The sequence below is a fragment of the Neophocaena asiaeorientalis genome, unplaced genomic scaffold (assembly GCF_003031525.2).
Source record: "Neophocaena asiaeorientalis asiaeorientalis breed wild unplaced genomic scaffold, Neophocaena_asiaeorientalis_V1.1 scaffold150, whole genome shotgun sequence".
In the NCBI taxonomy this organism is placed as follows: Eukaryota; Metazoa; Chordata; class Mammalia; order Artiodactyla; family Phocoenidae; genus Neophocaena; species Neophocaena asiaeorientalis.
The window spans coordinates 20,650,045-20,668,861 of record NW_020176571.1 but is presented as its reverse complement, the minus strand read 5'-3'; the positions used below and the strand labels follow the sequence as shown (position 1 = coordinate 20,668,861).

The window sequence follows — 18,817 nt, the reverse complement described above, 5'->3', positions numbered from 1 at the left end:
AGAAAAAGCAGAAGAATTACATCCCAAAGCTAACTCGCCATTATTTCTGCAGTTTGTGTGATTCTCTGACTATAGTATGTGTTACAAAATACCAAAAGGTTCCACCAACTGGCAAACAGATTTTTAATCACAATAACATATTGATTAAACAATAGAATGATTTTTATTGTATTTTGTTAGGTTATGGATCCAATATGCAGCAGCTTGAACTTCTACTCACTGGCAGCACTTCGGTTTTGATTCTGAACTGTGGTTTCTCTCAATTTCTGCCACTCTCTCCCTCCCTCCCTCTCTCTCTCACACCCTGTCCTCCTCTTCTTCTATCGTTAGCTCTCTCAGGCCCACCCAACCTCCTCTTTGTCCTCTTTATTTCCTTTGGCTCTATCCTCTGCTTCATAGACCTTAGCCCTTTCTGGCTTTAGTCGTCTCTGTAGCTGGCTTAGTCGCCCTAGGATCCTTCCCCCTCCTTGAATAATCACCGACTCCTGGTGATACTCACCATCTATTTTTCCACGTCAAGCTGAAGAATCTTTTTGATAAAAGTCACGAAACAAACATAAGGGCCTCACTACGATGTTTATTCTATATAACTTAAACTGGACCCGCAATAAATCCCCTTCCTTCCTTGGTTCACCTTTTATCAACTGTCTCATTTCCCTGAATGGTTCTTCCAAGCCTTTCCAGCATCCCTCCAACAGGTGGGAGTATGCCAGATATTAACCTGTGATCATGAGCTCTATTCCAAGAAAACAAACACAAATTAGACATGCCCTTCGGGGTGTCCACAATCTGTTGTGGAATACAGACACAGTAAATATCAGTGCTATCTAATGCATTAAGGGAAATGATGGAGAAGTTTACAGATTGTTAACGTCTCGTTGGGTTGTGGTAGGGGGCCGCCGAGGAAGAGTCAAGAAAGGTTTCTTAGAAGAAATGGTGGTGGAGCTGATGGTAAAAGATGGAATGGAGGGACTTGCCTGGTAGTCCAGTGGTTAAGACTCCACGCTGCCAATGCAGGGGGCACGGGTTCGATCCCTGGTTGGGGAACTAATATCCTGCATGCCACATGGCGCGGCCAAAAAAAAAAAGAAAGAAAGGAGAGAGCCATATCCAAGTGGGCAGAAGCAGAGTGGCCAGCAGAAGGAGAGGCGTGGAGGGGTGAACAGCATGAGTAGAGTCTTCATTTCCTGTAAACAGCTCTGTGTTTCTGGAGTGTACGTTTCAGAGCAGGGCAATGCCAGCAAAAGAGATTGGCCAGATCATATGTGGCCTTTTATATTAGAAGGCTTGGACTTCATCCTGTGGACTTATAGAAGATGGCGAACAATGAAAGAATTTTAAGTAGAGGATGCAGGGTCTAATTTTTATTTTTGAGCACTGTGGCAGCTATGGGAAGTTGTTCATCAGGGGACAATATTGGAGGCAGAGTAACTAGGTAGAAGGTTATTGCCATAGTAACTAGGTAGAAGGTTATTGCCATAGTCCATGAGAGGTAACAAAACCTTGATCCAGGAGAGGTGGTGGTGGCAGTATTCAGGATTAGAGGACAAAGTTAAGAAATATTGGGGAGATAGAATTTTTAAATCTCAATGGTTTGGTTTGAAATGGATATGAGAGAGCGTGGGTGCCTGGGTGGATGGCTGTACCAACAGCTGAGTTTGAGAATAGAAGAAGAAAAACAATTTTACATAGGCATATACTGAATTTGGCTTTGGAAGTACTGAAATTGAGGTATGTACTGAACAGCCCAGTGGGATACACTCAGCACAGAGGTCAACATATGGGTCTGAGCCTCAGAGAAGGAGACAGTATCGGGGAATCCTCAGCCCGTATGACATAGAAAAAGCTGGAGTGTGGAGGAAGGCTTCCAAGTGAGAGGAGGAGATGATGGGAGCTCACATGGAAAACGTCAGCATTGAAAAGTTGAAAGAGAAAGGGGATCACACACTCACAAAACCTTTCCAGTCTGAATGGTGTGAGGACAACCGGACATGTGTGGCACGTGGAAGTGAGGGGAGAAAGCACCCTTGGGAACAAAAGAATTGATTATCAACTGTGTCAAAGCAGTAACATGAACTGAAGCAGAGCCTTTGAATTTCTCGTTTAGGAGGTTTTAGAGAGGAGTTTCCAGGAAGGTAAGGGCAGATACCAGATTGCACAGTGCTGGGGAGGGACTTACTGGAAGGAAATGACACAAAAAGAAGAGTCTTCTCTTCATATGTCTAGATTAGATGGAGGAACACAAGATTGACATGGCGCCAGAAAGATGTTGTGCAATTATTGGGAGATTTGGGGAAGAGAGTTATTATATAGAAGGGTGAGTCCCACAGAGGAAGAAAGGTAGTACCTTTGAAGATCTTCCTGTGTCTCATGGTCTTGCCTTTACACTGCTTCCTGGGAGCCTTTTTCTTCACAATCGTAATAACTTATGTCAGCATACTACCTCCGAAACATGAGTTCTTTGGAAAAATCTATCGGTAGACTGAGCTTCATTCTAAGACATGATCCTGTCCCCGCTATTATAACAACAAGAAAACATGAACAGCAAAATAAGCGTGTCACTTCACCCCTATTTCTGCTCCTCTGAGCTTTCCCTTCAATGTCAAAATTCTCTCTGGCTTTTCACAGTTATCAAAAAGCCTGTAGCCTGTAAATTCCTTAAAATACCACAATAACCTTCATCACCAAGTTGAAATGTTTGTCTCAGATCTCATCATGAACTTCCTGCTGACCTTTTCTTCTAGCTCAGATTGCACGTTCTCTGGGTCTATCACAAGGCTCTAGTCGTTCTCCCAACCCCTGGATCAGAGGTTCTGATTTTATCATAGACTCCTTGTCTCTTCCCTCTGCCCTTCTCTTTAGCACCACTTTATGTAGATTATTTCCAAATATGCAGCCAGGGCTCCAACCTCTCTCCAGGCTTTTGTTCTTTATTTTCCGTGGTTGATTGACATTTAAAAAGATATGACTTCCTGGCAGCCAATTTTACCATGTCTGCAAACCGGTGCATCATGCCTTTCCATCTCCTTCCTCTAACCTGGCAACTTATCTTGTCTTCTGTATTGCAATTAATGATACCCCACTGGGCTGGGAACTTCTCCATCACTTTAAGCATCTCCTTTTTCCTCTTCCAGGTGCACTAGTTACTACATGGTAATGAATCTGCTTTCACAGTCTCACTTCCTTCCACATATTCCCACGGCCACACCTTGGTTTTTGAGGCTCACCCTGGCTCATACCCCCCCAAGTGGACTGTTCAGTGCTGCCAGACAGAATTTTCCACTTTGAACTCATTTCCTTACTCAAAAGCCTATCAATAACATTGTACAGTCTATAACTCTAAAATTCTGATTTTCCTGGCATGTAAGCTGCCCCACAATTGGGCCCCTTCTTTTTTGCCTGCCTTTTCATCCACTGTTCTCCCATTTATAGCTCAGGTTCTGGTTCAACTGCATTACTCATCTTTAACTCTCTCTCATGTGTTCTCTGTTATGGTGTTTCTGTTTGGAATACCCAGACTCCTAAGCTGTTGAACTACTGCCCTGTCTCTGAGACCCAGATCTAAAGCCGTTGTTCCGTGAATTCAGCTTCCTCTGGTCTCACTAACCAGAAGCAAACACATCTGCTCCTAGATTTGTCGACCACAATTAGCTGTATAGTACTGTACATATTTTTCATTGTCTCATCTCCTCTGTTGTATACTAGGCCTTATCATATTATAGAAAGTATATGAACTTTACCGTCAAGTAGACATGGGTCTGCACTGGTTCCACATCCTGGCTATGTGGTCTTGGTCAAGTTTCCTTTCACCTTGAAAGTGAGGAATATAATGCTGTGTTTTGGGGTTGTGGTGGGTATAAATGAAATCCTGTCTCTAAAAATTCTTAGCTCCATGCTTAACTGAGAGTAAGCTCTCCATACATGATAACTTCTCGTCTTTAGGAGATCCACATCTACATCTTATCCATTTTTATGCTTCCATAGTGTATATTGGGGATCATTCATAAATATTTGCTTAATGGATGACTATCCAATTAGTCACCTCCAAATTAACATTGTCTCTATACTTATGTGGCTTATAACCTATAAAAGGAAGATAAAGCAAGTAAGTCCTAAATTGCTATATACTGCAGACAAAAAAGTTAGATGCACTAATTCCAAGTTATCCCAAGGTTTGTCACATGTATGGTATTGTTTCTGTGGCACACACATGTCCACAGGGATATAGGGTGATATATCAGAAGGTATTAGATCAACATGGCCTATTTTTCAGAAGCTTCACATTTATTAACAAATTTGAGAGACCATTGAGGTGAATTAACCTGAGAGCAAATTCAAATAGTATTTTTATATTAGAACAAATACTTTGTAAAGTAGAACAAATTTAGTGTGAACATTTGAAATAAAATAGAAACTTACTTAAATATTGAAAAGTGTTTTCAAGCTCTTTTAGCTGCTAATCCCTGTGACCTCAGTAACATAAAGGTTCTTTATTCTCTGCCCTCAAAGGGCAGAAACATGTGGGAAGTGTTGTGATAAAGTATATCTAGATATGCATTCATTCCTGGAATCACCTACCGCATATAAGATCTAATATATACCATATATATTAGAAGAACTTAATTACAAGAATAAACATTCGGGATATTTGGGGGTTGTATTAGTAGGCTATCAAATAGCTGTAATTAATCTAGAAATGGTTCCTGGAGGAGTTCGGTGTTAAATTGTGATCCAAAGGGAGATATAGTATCAAATAACAGAGGAGAGATTCTCCACAGTAGGAGTTGGCCCCAGGAGTATTCCGAGGATGCCCATAGTAGCAACAGAAGAGGTGGGTACTGTGACAGGCAGTGAGAGAAAATGGGACTTTCCTAGCCCCGAAGACAGTGAACCAGATGTTTCAGAGTTGGGATTCAGAAAACAGTTGCTAGTGGTCCAGAAGGTGGTCATGATGAGGTGATGATGAGCACATGACAGAGCTGAAGCAGTAAGCGTGGAAACAGGTCGACTCTGTTGTCCGCATTAACTATTAATTTTGAATTACTAGAGGTGAAAAATCCAGTGAAAAGGAGATGTCAACAGACCAGGTGTGACAAAATAACAAAATGGAGAAAGGATTTGATGATAGGTCAGAACTCCTATCATAGGAGGGTCAGGTTCCTAGAATTTTCTAGATGATTTAATAGGATATAAAGGCTAAATTGTGAGGGGGGCCATCTAGGTTCTTCTCTTGGTAATTAGTCCCTTCTCTATACTTTGCGCATTATTTTATTATCTTTATTGTCTATACTTATGCGTGAAAGTCATTCATTCACCTATTTGTTCAACCGTTACTTACTGAGCATCTACTAAGTGCTAGGGTATTGCAGTGAACAAAAACAGACAAAAAACACTTCCATCATGGAACTTATTTTCCAGCATACATAGAATGTCAAATGATGACTATGGAGAAAAATAAAGCAGAGGAGAGGAATGTGGATGCCTGGCTAGTGAGTGGGTATGTTCCCTTACCTTAGTCATACTGGGTGAGAAACACAACATAAGTGTAGTCTTAACATTTTTCCTGAAAAGTTTGTATTGAGCACACAGAGCTCCTCTTACCCTTCCTTTCTTTCTCCCTTGGTTGTCTCATCTGATGCTCTGGCTTTCATTGTTCATTTTATGTCATTTATCCTTGGACTAGTGGAGTTATATCTTGAATGCTGTTTGGAATTTCCAGCTTCCTGCCTAACATCCCAACATTGGTTGTTCCGTAGGCATCTTAAACTCAACACATCTAAAATCAAATACATCCTCCCTTTAAAATCTCTTCCTTCTATTTTTTTTCCTCTTGATTTAGTGATACTACCTTAAACTTGGTCATTCAAGTCAGAATATCGAGTAGTCCTTGATTCCTCCTAAATTGGTGCCTCTAATCGGACATCAAGCCCTCTTCAGTTTCTACCCCAGAGTCCTCTTCAATCTTTATTATTGATACATTCAATTATTCTGTGAACTCTAGTTGAATGCCTACTGTTTTCCAGCTACTATGCCAGGTGCCGGTAATACAAGAATAAATCAGACAAAGTAGTAGAGCCTAAGATAGAAACAGACAAATTTTCATAGCAAAGACACAGAGAGGACCAACCAAGGGAGTCAGAGCTGTGGCAGTGGTTGAGTTGGCTCTTGGAGAAGAAATTCTTGTCAAGTGGGAAAGAGACTAGATGGGGGCGTAGAGTTTTCAGAGGAGTTGGTGTGTTTGGAGAATGGTGAGAAAGTCAGAGTGACTACAAGACATGTGCACAGAGTGGATAGTCAGTGCATGAGTCTGAGGGCGACTTCAAGTTCACTGGTGGACAGGGATTTCATTAACAGAGGGGAAGAAGAAGGGCTAAAGAAACAAATCTTTGATGAGTTGAGTTTGACATGCCCATAAGTTATCCAGGAGGCAGCGGGAAGTAGAATGTAAAGTTGAGAAGAAGGGTCAGTGCTGGGGATAAAGATCGAGAACTCATCAATCAGCATGATGATGGTTGAAACCATGAGAATGGATGATCAAGCTTAGAGAGCAAGACCCAGTGAAGATGAAAGACAACCAGTTTCCCTCCCTTAAATCCCTCCTCCCCTGTCCCAGTCCCCTGGACTCCTACCCTTAGCCTCTTCTCTCACAGTCTTCCTCTAAATCCTGGCACAGGGAGTTACTTAAAGCACAGCTCCCAGTATGCCAGGCTCACTCAAAAATCTTCAGCATAAAGCACAGACTCCTTAGCTTTGTGTTTAATACTTTTCATGGTTTGTGCCAAATGGACCATTTCATCTTAATTTCTGAGTGTTCCCTCCTGGCCACACCAGAGGAACTGACAGTCCCCTAAACAGGGCATTTACTCTCATCTCTAGCTTTGCTGTGCTATTTCCTCAGCCCAGAGGCAAAAGAACATGGCTTTGGAGTCAGGAATATTTTTATTTAAATACTGGCTGACTTTTCCACTAAATAGAGGTGTTAACTTGAGCAATTAATTGAATCCCTCTGAATCTCTTTCCTCACATGCTAAAAGGTCAGATCGGATTATTGTAATTATTATAGCATATTTGGACATCTTTGTAGTTGTCAGCATAAATAGGTGCTCAATAAAAGTTAAGTACCTTTTCTTACCATTCGTCTCTTCTCCACTTGCCATGATCATGTTTCATAGGCCAGACATTTAAAGCTTTATGCCTCTTTGAAACCTTTTAAAGGGTACCTGGTCAGAACTCATTTTGTCCTCCTTTATGTTTCCTTGGCAGATTGTATCACTTCAGAATATAAAACAAGTTGTCTGTTTCCTCTCCCATATTATAGGTTAATTGATGGTAGACATTATCTTTATAGTCCTATGTATCTTGCAACAGGTAGGGAATTGTTTGAATTGAATTCTAGGAGAAAGCTACTTTAAAATTTTCTCCTTTTTTTTTTGGTAATAACTGTTGAGGTACAATTCACATACTGTATGATTCACCCACTGAAAGTGTACAATGCCGTGGGTTTAGTATATTCAGAGTTCTCCATCCATCATCACAATCAATTTTAGAGCATTTTCATTTGCCCTCAAAAGAGACCTCATATCCTTTAGCCATCACTGCTCCCTTCCTTCCCGCCAAACCTTCCATCCACCTCAGCCCTAGGCAACCATTGATCTACTTTCTGTCGCTATAGATTTGCCTATCCTGGACATTTCATATAAATGGAGTCATAAAATATGTGGTCTTCTGTGACTTGCTTCTTTCACTTGGTATGTTTTCAAGGTTCATGTTATAGCATGTATCAGCACTTCCTTTCTTTTTATTGCAGAAAAATATCCACTGTATGGATGTACCATATTTTGTTTATCTTTTTATCAGCTGATGAACATTTGGGTTTCTACTTTTTGGCTATTATGAATAATGCTGGATATTCATGTACATGCTTTTGTGTGGACATATGTTTTTCTTTTGTGTATATACCTAGGAGTGGAATTGCTGGTACACATGGTAACTCTATGTTCAACCTTTTGCAGAACTGCCAAGCTATTTTGTAAAGTTACACTATCTTACATTTCCATCAGTAGTGTAGGAGGCTTCCAAGTTATCCATGTCGTCATCCACATTGCTATTATCTGTTTTTGATTATAGCCATCCTAGTGGAACAATATTTTATGAGTGACATATTCTTTTTTTTCTTAAAGTAATGAGAATTTATTGAAACAATACGTGAGCAATTTAAGATAACAGGTGCAGTAAGCAAAGAGCCATATGGAGAGCCAGATGTTATTCATGAAACTAAAGCAAGACCCTCAGCCCCACCATACACTATTACCCAACAACTTTTTTCTCAGCTTCCCCTTTCTCTCTGTCTAGAATGGCTTCCCTATTCTAATTGCTTCTCTCTACTTGCTGCTCTACCTCCTGGTTTCTGCCAGTCCACAGCTTCTACTGCCTCATTGCTTTCTGCTTATATCCTACTCTTTCTGCATCTCTTCAGTTCCGTTATATTCTTAGTGACCTATTCTTAATTCACTCAATTAATATTTTATTCAGTGCCGACTATGTACCAGGCAATATTCTAAGCTATTGGGACCATTGGTGAAGAAAAGAGACACATATATCTGCCCATGGACATGCAATAAATAATCAACATAATAAGCTCATATCTAAGTTCCTGGATAAAATGATATTCCTCTTTTCTGTGCCAATTAGCAGGCTGGATTTTTCTTGCACAATCATTTTTACCTCTGTAATTGAGACTTGTGGTCCAGTTTAATAGAACACCTTTGATATGGCTATATTCAGTCTGTTAAGAGGTGAAAAGCACTCTAGGAAAAGGAAGGGGACAAGGAAAGAGTGATCAAAAGTATCGGCAAAACGGAAGAGACAGGCTATAGGATTAAATAAAGTGATCAAGTTAAGCCGCATTGAGAAGGTGAGATTTGAGAAAAACTGGAAAGTAAGTGAGTTTGTCAAAGAGATACCAGAGAGAAGAGGGCCGTGGGCAGAGGAAACAGCCAGTTCAAAGGCCCTGAGGCAGGGGTCTGGGTGCAAGGATCAGCAGGGAAGCCATTGTGGCTGGAGGAGCGTTAGCAAGGGAGAAGATAGAGGGAGACAAAGTTAGAGAGGCTGGAGGGCCACATCACTTAGGGCTTAGCAAAAAGGTATTGCGTGGGATGTAGTTAAACTCAACAATTATTCGATGTTTTTCCAAACTTTGAACTTAACTGGGCATCCTGTATTTTCCCCGGCAACCCTACTTGTAGGGCACTGTAAGAACTTTGACCTTTATTCTGAGGAGGTGAGCCACCGCAGTGTTTGGAACAGAGGAGGGACACCATCCTGCTCGGTTTTTTAAAGAATCACTCTGGCTGCTGTGTTGAGAATAGGCCACAGAGAATAAAGATGGAAACAAGGGGTCTGGAGATTATTTGGGTAATCCAGATGAGACATGATCATGGCTCAGACCAGAGTGGTAACCATGGAGGTGGTGAGAAGCAATCAGATTCTGGGTATATGTTGAAGGTAGAGCCAAAAGAATTTCAACATGAATTGGATGTGGCATGTGTGAGAGAGAGAGAGAGAGGATTCAGGGTTGACTCCTAGACTTTTGGCTTGAAAACTGGAAGAACGGAGTTGTCATGGAATGAAAAGAGAACATGGGTGGAGCAGGTTTGGGGGAGAGGATTGGATTCTATTTGAAGCATGCTGAGCTGTTGATAGGTCAAGCAAGATGAGGCATAGCCATCTGCCAGCCAAACTTTATGGTATTTCCCGTAAAAATATCCAGTAATATAATTTAAAGGGTCACGCCTTCATTGGGGACAGGTTTTTTACTTATCGTACTTTGTTTTGCATCTTATTGTTTAAAGGGTCTTCTTCATGCCTAAATGGCCAAATGACCTTTTTTTAAAAAAAAAAAAAATATGTTTAGGAAAAGAGTAGCCAGGTTTGGAATTCAATTTCCAGATTTCTCCTCCAGTATCTGAACTGCAAAACCAGACTGAATCCCAACATCCCATTTTACTTGGCAGTATAATTCATTTTTCCATAGATGTTTTTCTTCATCCCCATTCATTTCCTTTCATCTGCGCTTCAACCTTTGAGAGAAGAGAATCTTACTACCCAGTGAGATTACTGCTCCGTGTCCTTCCAGAGGCTAAAAATATGCCCTGGAAATTGAGCAGAACTTCCCCTCCCCAAAATGCCTGGAACACAGTAGTCTAAGGGGTGGAATGAGCCCGTGAGTCCTTACTGCGCTCAGAGCCCAGATATCTGTGGACATTCGTTTGCCCTTCACTGATTACAAGTGGTTTTGAAGAGATGACTGTTAGCTGCCTTTTCTCCTTTTACCCAAGTTTCTGGTTAAAATGACACTTTCTTTCTGCCCTGATTAGCAAGCGTGATTTTTCTTGCACAGTCATTTTGACTTCTTTTTCTTAGACTTGCGGTCCAGTTTAATTTGACAATTTTGATACAGCTATATTTAAAATTGTCTGCAAATTTTACATCTATAATAGGACTGTGCATTTCTAAGGATCCACAGGAAAGAAATTAAAGACTCTGACTTTTTTTCTGCAGGCCTTATATACTACGTTGTTTTTAATCATAACATTTTAAATTGTCATGGTCTTTCAGAAAGTGTTTTTTCACAATAATTATTATGTTCTGTTTTTATGCCAAGAAGTGAGTGCTGATTAAATTACACACATTGTGTCTCCTGTGATTTGCAGGACTCGAGAGGGACAAGTTTGATAATAAAACGGTTTCTTTTGAGGAGCACATCAAGTCAGAACACAATATGTGGCATTATCTGTACTTCCTAGTCCTGGTGAAGGTGAAAGACCCAACTGAATACACCGGACCTGAAAGTTACGTGGCTCAAATGATTGTGGTGAGTGAGAAGAGGGTTTGCATCTGTGACTATGTTGCATTTTGTCCGCTTTCACCTTTCCTACCCTACCTTTCTCCCAGAACATAAAGTTTCTAGCAATCATTCTGTTAACTTTTAAATAGGACTGGCAGTCATTGAAGAGCCCCTATCCTGGCTAAATCATTGGTTCCTAGTGGACTTCTTGGTTATACACACCAAATCTAAGCCTCAGGTGTGCAGATGGTATTTCCTGGAGAATTCTCTGTGCAGTGAATTCAGTCCTGTCTGTCATCCTCTGACCTCATGCCTCCTGTCATCACTAATGTCTCAATTCCCCAAACCTGGAACTTTGCCATTGGCAAAAGGAGATTCATACTTTAAGAAATTCCTTGAGTTGCAGAAATTAAGGATTTAAGCAATTAAATTGCGTTCGGGGAGAGGATAATGTTCAGTCCCAATGGGAGAGCACTGGCTTTTTGTCAGCACACATTTTGGATAGATTGACTGGTGTTGGTGATGGATTTGCACTGACCTTGCTGTATCCAGTTGCTCGTAACTCCTCCTTAAGATCAGTAGCATTGCACAGAGGGCGTGGTTGTCCATGATTTGAATTTTCTTCTGCTTCATAGAAGATTAAAACTAACAGGCTTAAAGAGAAGTCAAAGTTACAACTTTCTTGTATCCATGACACACAATTAGGGAGTGAGTATCATTGAATCTGATATAAATTCTTGTGTATAAACATAGCCATATATTGGATATCTTCTCAAAAATCATCCTCCAAAATTGTGTTAATAACTCTTTGGGAATGAGACCTTAGAAGAGTCATGACCCTCTTTGATGCTCAATCCCAAAGATAACATTTAGTAAACACCAAAGTGTCAGAAGAGCCGGGTAACGGTGGGTCTATGTCTTCCCCTCTGCGAACTTATCATCCACTTAGGAAGACATAAACACAATATAGGGAAAAACCAAAGAACATTTTCAGAGGCTAACATCTCACTAAGTACAGGTTAATATTGCAGTAGTTTACCTTACCTGACAATATTTTTGTGTCACAGGAGAGCTACATGTAAATTGAATTTTTATCATTCAGCATTTGCCATCCTATCTTATTGACGTGCATTCTACCGTAAGTTATTTTCTCTCCGTTCTTCATGTGACAGTGGGCAGAACCTAACATTGTTTCTTTTTCTCCACAAATCCTTTTCTGCCCTCTCTCCCTTCTACATTAGGAAAAAAGGTAATCATTTTGAGGCTATGCACTCATAGTCATCATTTAAACAGTCTTGATCTCAAGATGCTCAGAGACTGTGTGAAACATTTTGTTTCTTCTTGCTAGGGGAGAATCATGTACAGCATTGCATTTAAAATGTGACCTCACACTGCTAGATTTTACCGAAGTTTGACTAAATTGAATTAATATGTATTTGGCAGGCATCCATTATGTCCCTTGGACTAAAAGATTGCAGGGAATACGCAGAGGAGTCTGAAATGTCCCTTCTGTGCCAAGGGATTTAGAGCTTACTAAGAAGAGGAGGGGGGGCAATAAACCCAAAGTAGAACAGGCTAAGTTTCCCAAGAGTGGAACAGATGGAAGTCTGGGAAGGCTTAAAGATGTAAAGTGACATCCAACTGGAAGGTGGTGGAGGGGAATCGGGGTGTGTGTGTGTGTGTGTGTCTGCGTGTGCATTACGTGAGACGGGGTAGAGTTTGTGCAGATGGGGAGTGTCTGCTGGATTCAGAGTGAGTTCCTATAAGAAGGAGCAACCTGAACAAAAGCATAGAGATGGGACATTCAGACACTCAGGGGATAGTTAGTTGACCGGTTTCACTGGTACACAGTTTACGTGTCAGGAAGTTCTGAGAGATATGACCCAAAAAGTAGATTGGACTTTTGAGCAAGAAGTGTAGATATTTGGACGTTATTTTCTCTCAGCAGTGGGAAGCCACCGAAGATTTTACCTAAGGGAAGAATGTGGCCTGGGGAACAGTGCTCAGGAAGTGGTGTGTCGGCTGGTTGGGAGAAGGGAAAGATGAAGTCAGAGGTAGCATTTGGCAGCTGGTGAGATTAGGAGGTGGGTGTGGAGAAGCGGGGCAAGGGGAGGACCGCGAGATGAGACAGAGACTCCCGCCACTGTGAGCTGGGTCATTGGGAGAAAGGTGGTGAACGGTTTCAGAAAGCCTCTGTTAGGAGGAGAAACCAGTCAGAGAAGACTTGTGGATTTTGAAATGAGACCGGAGGCCGAGTCATGGGTTAGGAGGGCCGGTGTAGTGACAACAGCGTGGGCCTTACAGCCAGAAAGATCTGAACTCCAACACTGGCTCTAGCACGTCTGCTGTGTGGTCTTGATGTCTCGGGTGAGTCTTCAAACCTCCCTGAGATTCTGCCTCCTCACCTAAAAGGCAGAAAATTGGTGTGAGATCAGTGAGATGACATGTAAAAAGTGTCCAGCTCGGGACTTCCCTGGTGGTCCAGGGGTAAAGAATCCACCTTCCGATGCAGGGGACAAGGGTTCGATCCCTGGTCGGGGAGCTAAGATCCCACATGCCGTGGGACATCTAAGCCCGCGCACCACAACTACTGAGCTCGTGCACCTCAACGAGAGAGCCTGCGTGCAGCAATGAAAGATCGCACATGCCTCAACTAAGATCCCGTATGCTGCAACTAAGACCGACACAGCCAATGTGTGAGATCAGTGAGATGACATGTAAAAAGTGTCCAGCTCGGGACTTCCCTGGTGGTCCAGGGGTAAAGAATCCACCTTCCGATGCAGGGGACGAGGGTTCGATCCCTGGTCGGGGAGCTAAGATCCCACATGCCGTGGGACATCTAAGCCCGCGCACCACAACTACTGAGCTCGTGCACCTCAACGAGAGAGCCTGCGTGCAGCAATGAAAGATCGCACATGTGTGCCTCAACTAAGATCCCGTGTGCCTCAACTAAGATCCCGTATGCTGCAACTAAGACCCGACACAGCCACAAAAATAAAGGAAATAAATAAAGTAAAATAAATATTTTTTTAAAGTGTCCAGCTCATGGTAGATACTCAGTAATTGACAGTTTTCAGTGGCATCGTCCACATGGAATGACAGTTGAAGCCTTCAGGTTAGCAAGAGGCGGGAGAAGGGAGAAATGCAGAGAGAGGAGAAGAGAAAGCCAGAGACACAACCTGGGGGAATCTCCCATTTAGGAAAAAAGAGAAAGACAAGTAAAATAAGTAGAAAAGAAGACACTGAAAAGGGTAGAAGAAGAACCAGGCGATGGAGCGTGTTAGAAGCCAAGAGACGAGTATTTCCGTGTCAGAGTTCACAGCATCAGTTGCTGCAAAGAGGAGACAGGTCCAAGCCTTTGGATTTTGTGATAAGGAAATCACCAGGTGACTTTCACTGTGAGAGAAGACTGCTGCAAAAACGTTGACCCATCTTTAGCTTTCACATTAAGACCTGCATTTTGCCGGGCTCTCGTGCTTGAATTTTTAAGACATACTGATCCGTGTGTCTATCCATCCTCTCCTGTCAGAACTCTCTCCAGAACCAGGACAGGAGGGAGGAGAGCCCACAAACTTATTGCAACATGAACTGTCTCATTCTCATCCAAGCAGTGCACACCCAAGAGAACAGGCACTGGTCCTGGATTTTAATGGGCAGGAGAAGAAAGAGAGATATTAAGCTTTGGAAGGATGGAAACAAAAAGTCACTTGCCGGTAAGAGTGTTCATTTACTGAAATAGCCTTTTTGGAAAACTTCTAAAAATCTGTAGTTGATGAACCCAGTTTGGAAAATCTGTTACTCCAGACTCCTTGGAGATTATGGCCTCCTAATCTTGACCCTCCTAGAGAGAGAAGATTTTAGAGCACATGGCAAGTTGAAGCATGTCTGTGGCTCAATTCAAAGACTACATTTTCTCTCCCTCCAGGTCAGAGGTAACTACTCTTAACAGTTTGGTAGGAAAACTTCCATTTTGCTACCACTTTAATTTTTGGTCCTTAAAAATAGGTGCATTTACCAAGTTGATTTAAGTGCTTAAACCAGGAGAGCTTTAGAAGAAGTTTTTAATTCTTCATAATTGACATAGCTTTTACCCTCAAGGATTTATGCAAAATAAAATAAGGAAGTTCTTCATATTTGTTCACAAAACAACTCATCTGAATTCTACACACTTTAAGCCTGGTTTCTACCTAGAGGCCCTTAGAAAATGTTTCCTGTCTTCTGGTAAAATGAGAAAAACAAGAATATAACAAGTTTGGGGATGTTTCTCCCTCTGTATATTTTTTCGCCTCCAATACTTCAACTTTATTCTTTACTACTAGGTCCCATAAGGAATATTTAGACTAATGTGCATTAAAACATACATTTTAAATAAGTTAATATATAGCTTCTAGGGGTTAGAATCTTAGGAAATACATTTGTGCCTCTACATCCCTGTAGTGACAGGATCAAGACCCTGAAATATTAACAGAAGCTTAAAACTTCCTCACCCCTGCCTTCAAACCCTACACCAGGCTGTTGGACTATCCACTGTCTGAGTCTTTGAATTATCACAAAACCTCTTCTGGGACATTGTTAGGGGAGATGTGAATAGATCAAGGCATTTGGGGAATATATTTTCTTCTGGCAAACAAACTCATTTTTGATAAGAGAATTGATATTTTGAGCTAGTATTTATTGGGGACAGAAAGTAAGAGACAGAAAAGAAAGGATCATGCAGAAAAGTAAAAGTAATGAAAGAGAATCCAATAAACTAGGAGGAAAGGGTCTAAGAGGATAAGTCCCGCAGCCTGTGCTAGTAATGGCCTGTGAGCATCGCTAAGCCCCTTTGCCTCTCCCATTACTCATAGGATGATATTGAAGAGGAACAAACAAAATAGAGATCATTAGAAAAAATGCCCAAGGCTTTTAGAGGTTTCTCTAAGACTTTGGAGACATTTTCAGTTGTTCGTTTGCCGAGGTATGTTCAGGACCTTTGGGAATATTTAGTACTTAATTTGACAAACAGTGGGATCAAAACCAGAGGTACCTGGAAGGACAGGTACCACATGTGTGTTCAGAGAACTGCCCACGTGTGCTGGTGTACTGGGCTGCGACCCAGACCCTGGCTGACCATGCCCCATGACCATGGCTTTGTGGGGACCAGTTTCTCATTTTAGCACATGGCACTTTTAAGTTCTTCTACTTATTTGACTCTTGACTAAAAATTCTTTGTGGACATCATAGTGATGTCAGCTGGGACAATTTAACTCATGTTTTTGGAGGGGGGTTGTTTTTTAAATTTTTATTAGAGTATAGTTGCTTTACAATGTTGTGTTAGTTTCTGCTGTACAGCAAAGTGAGTTAGTTATACATATACATATATCCCCTCTTTTTTAGAGTCTTTTCCCATACAGGCCATTACAGAGTATTGAGTAGAGTTCCCTGTGCTATACAGTAGGTCCTTATTAGTCATCTATTTTATATATAGTAGTGTGTTTACGTCAATCCCAGTCTCCCAATTTATCCCTCCCCTCCCCTTCCACCCTGGTAACCATAAGTTTGTTTTCTAAGTCTGTGAGTCTGTTTATGTTTTGTAAGTTCATTTGTATCATTTTCTTAGATTCCACATATAAGTGATATCCTATGATATTTGTCTTTGTCTGACTTACTTCACTTAGTATGATAATCTCTAGGTCCGTCCATGTTGCTGCAAATGGCATTATTTCATTCTTTTTATGACTGAATAATATTCCATCGTGTGTGTGTGTGTGTACAGATACACACACGTGCACACACACACACACACACACACATATATATACATACCACATCTTCATTCATCTGTCGGTGGGCATTTAGGTTGCTTCCATGTCCTCGCTATTGTAAATAGTGCTGCTATGAACATTGGGGTGCATGTGTCTTTTCAAATTATAGTTTTCTCTGGATATATGCCCAGGAGTGGGATTGCTAGATCATATGGTAGTTCTATCTTTTTAGTTTTTTAAGGAAGTTCCATACTGTCCTCCATAATGGTTGTACCAATTAACTCATGTTTTTGTTAACATAATAATTGTCGTGACACAAAAAATAATTGTAAGTTTCTTGAAGGCCACAACCAGGAATAGAGTAGCCTTTGTTCTGTGTAAGACCAGGGCAGATGATAGCTATAATATATATTAAAAGCAGTTCGATAGACACTGAGTGCCTCTTATATGCTAGCAGCTGTGCTATGGGTTTGATACGTAAGGATAAATAAGAAGTAATCTCTTCCCTCAGGAAGCTCAAAACGTTTATTCAATGAGTAAATAAAATAATGAGTGAATTAACAAATGAACGGTTTATTCTTAGCCCTCTGGTAGTTGGACATAATTTACGGAAAGATACACCAAAATAGCTGCAGGAGTTGAGAACATGAATTTCTCATTAGGCAAATGTCATCTTTCCCCTCTTTTAAAATCGGAAGATAAAGACGCAGCAGGGATGTTAGGCCACCTGAACCAAGTATAATGAATGCAATGTTAAAAGTCGGATGGCTGATTTGAGAGACAGGTAATTGAATCCCTCTGTCGTCTCTCAGTATTTCTGAAGGCTGACCCATCCCATATATGCACAAATCCTCAGGAGTGCCCCTGAAGCTGCTGTCCTAGCAGAGGGGCAAGCATGCGCATTGGTGGGTTGTTCAGCATAATTCACCCTTCAGAATGAATTCTTCCTTGCATAATCTATTAAGGCCTCAGAAAGAGAGGGATTGTCCTTTTAATGAGATAGAAAAGAAATGTAGTCACCCAGAAGGAAGGAAAAGAGCTAAGAATTTTCCAGATGTTGTTTTCTGTGTCTGGAACTCAAAATCAATCTCGTTTAGTTAAACCGTATTTTTGAGCCGTAACTGTTGGAGGGAGGATATATTTGGGCTCATGAAAGACATCAAGTCTTCTAAGATTTGTATGTACCCCTCCTGCATTAGCACTGTTGGCCAACTTAATTTCTGCCTTATTGTCATGTGCCATAATTATGAAATTATATGTTCTGATCCTATTATTTCCAATTTACGCTAATTGTGTAATTGAATCTAATTAAGCCAATTATGTAACTGCTCAATCTTGAAAACCTATTTTAAAGACGTTAGAACATAATAAGACACTTTTAAAATGCTTACATTTCAAGGCAAGCTGGGGGCGGGAGGTTGTAGCTTCAGAATGTACAATTAAGAAGGAGATGTCTACATTCAAGGAGATGCCACCTCTACTGTCCACATTTTAAATCCAGACATGTGTCTTCAGTTTAAGAGGGATCTTTTTCCATTCCCAACTCTGGATTTCATTTTTGTTGTGGGACCTATCCTATACATTATCCTAATTTCCTATTTAGTATTCGTACTATAATCCATGAGTTACCACGTATTTGTGCAAGTTAACGTCTTTCTAATTCTCTTCTTATTTTGAAAATAGAGATAGAAATGGTGACTATTTAACGGTGTGGCTGTACACGGAGTCTTCATCTCAAAGACTGTCCTCAGCGCCGGACGTGAGGGTGGAAGGATTTGGGCCAAATTGTTTTAAATGAGATTCGGATGGAAGTGGGGTGGGGAATAAGGTCGAGGGCAGGCACTTGAGGCGGGGACTCTCAGATGTCATTGACTGCTTCCTGAATTGATCAGAAACTGAATCTGCTGGTGTCCGGGTAATAGTCCTCAAAGTTCAAGAAGCTAAAGTGGCTCTTGTTAGTTTTTCTAATCAGTGTCTAAGGAGGAGCTCAGCATCAAGGAAGGCACCGGGGCATCGGATTCTGAAGTGTGACTTCCTAGGATTCCCATTTATAAGATCGAGGACGACTTATTCCCTCTGTACTTCACATTACCCATCAATGAAGGAAGTGTAATCAGACAGCACTCGGAATAGAATAAGGGGAATTGTCTGGAACCTGGAGGCCTCCTGCTGTGCCAGACGCTGTCCCATTAGCTGCCAGATCGTGGGGAGAAGGGGGAGGTAGGGA

At 41.3% G+C, this 18,817-nt stretch overlaps 1 protein-coding gene across 2 annotated transcripts in view; it reads left to right on the top strand.

Annotated features, from left to right (window-relative positions):
- ITPR2 (inositol 1,4,5-trisphosphate receptor type 2) overlaps positions 1 to 18,817 on the top strand; it is a 520,017-nt gene that overhangs the window by 456,039 nt on the left and 45,161 nt on the right. For both annotated transcript variants that reach the window (XM_024733221.1, XM_024733219.1), the window contains one exon: positions 10,713 to 10,873. In XM_024733221.1, the coding sequence (XP_024588989.1) occupies positions 10,713 to 10,873 (161 nt within the window). The remainder of the gene's footprint in view (positions 1 to 10,712; positions 10,874 to 18,817) is intronic.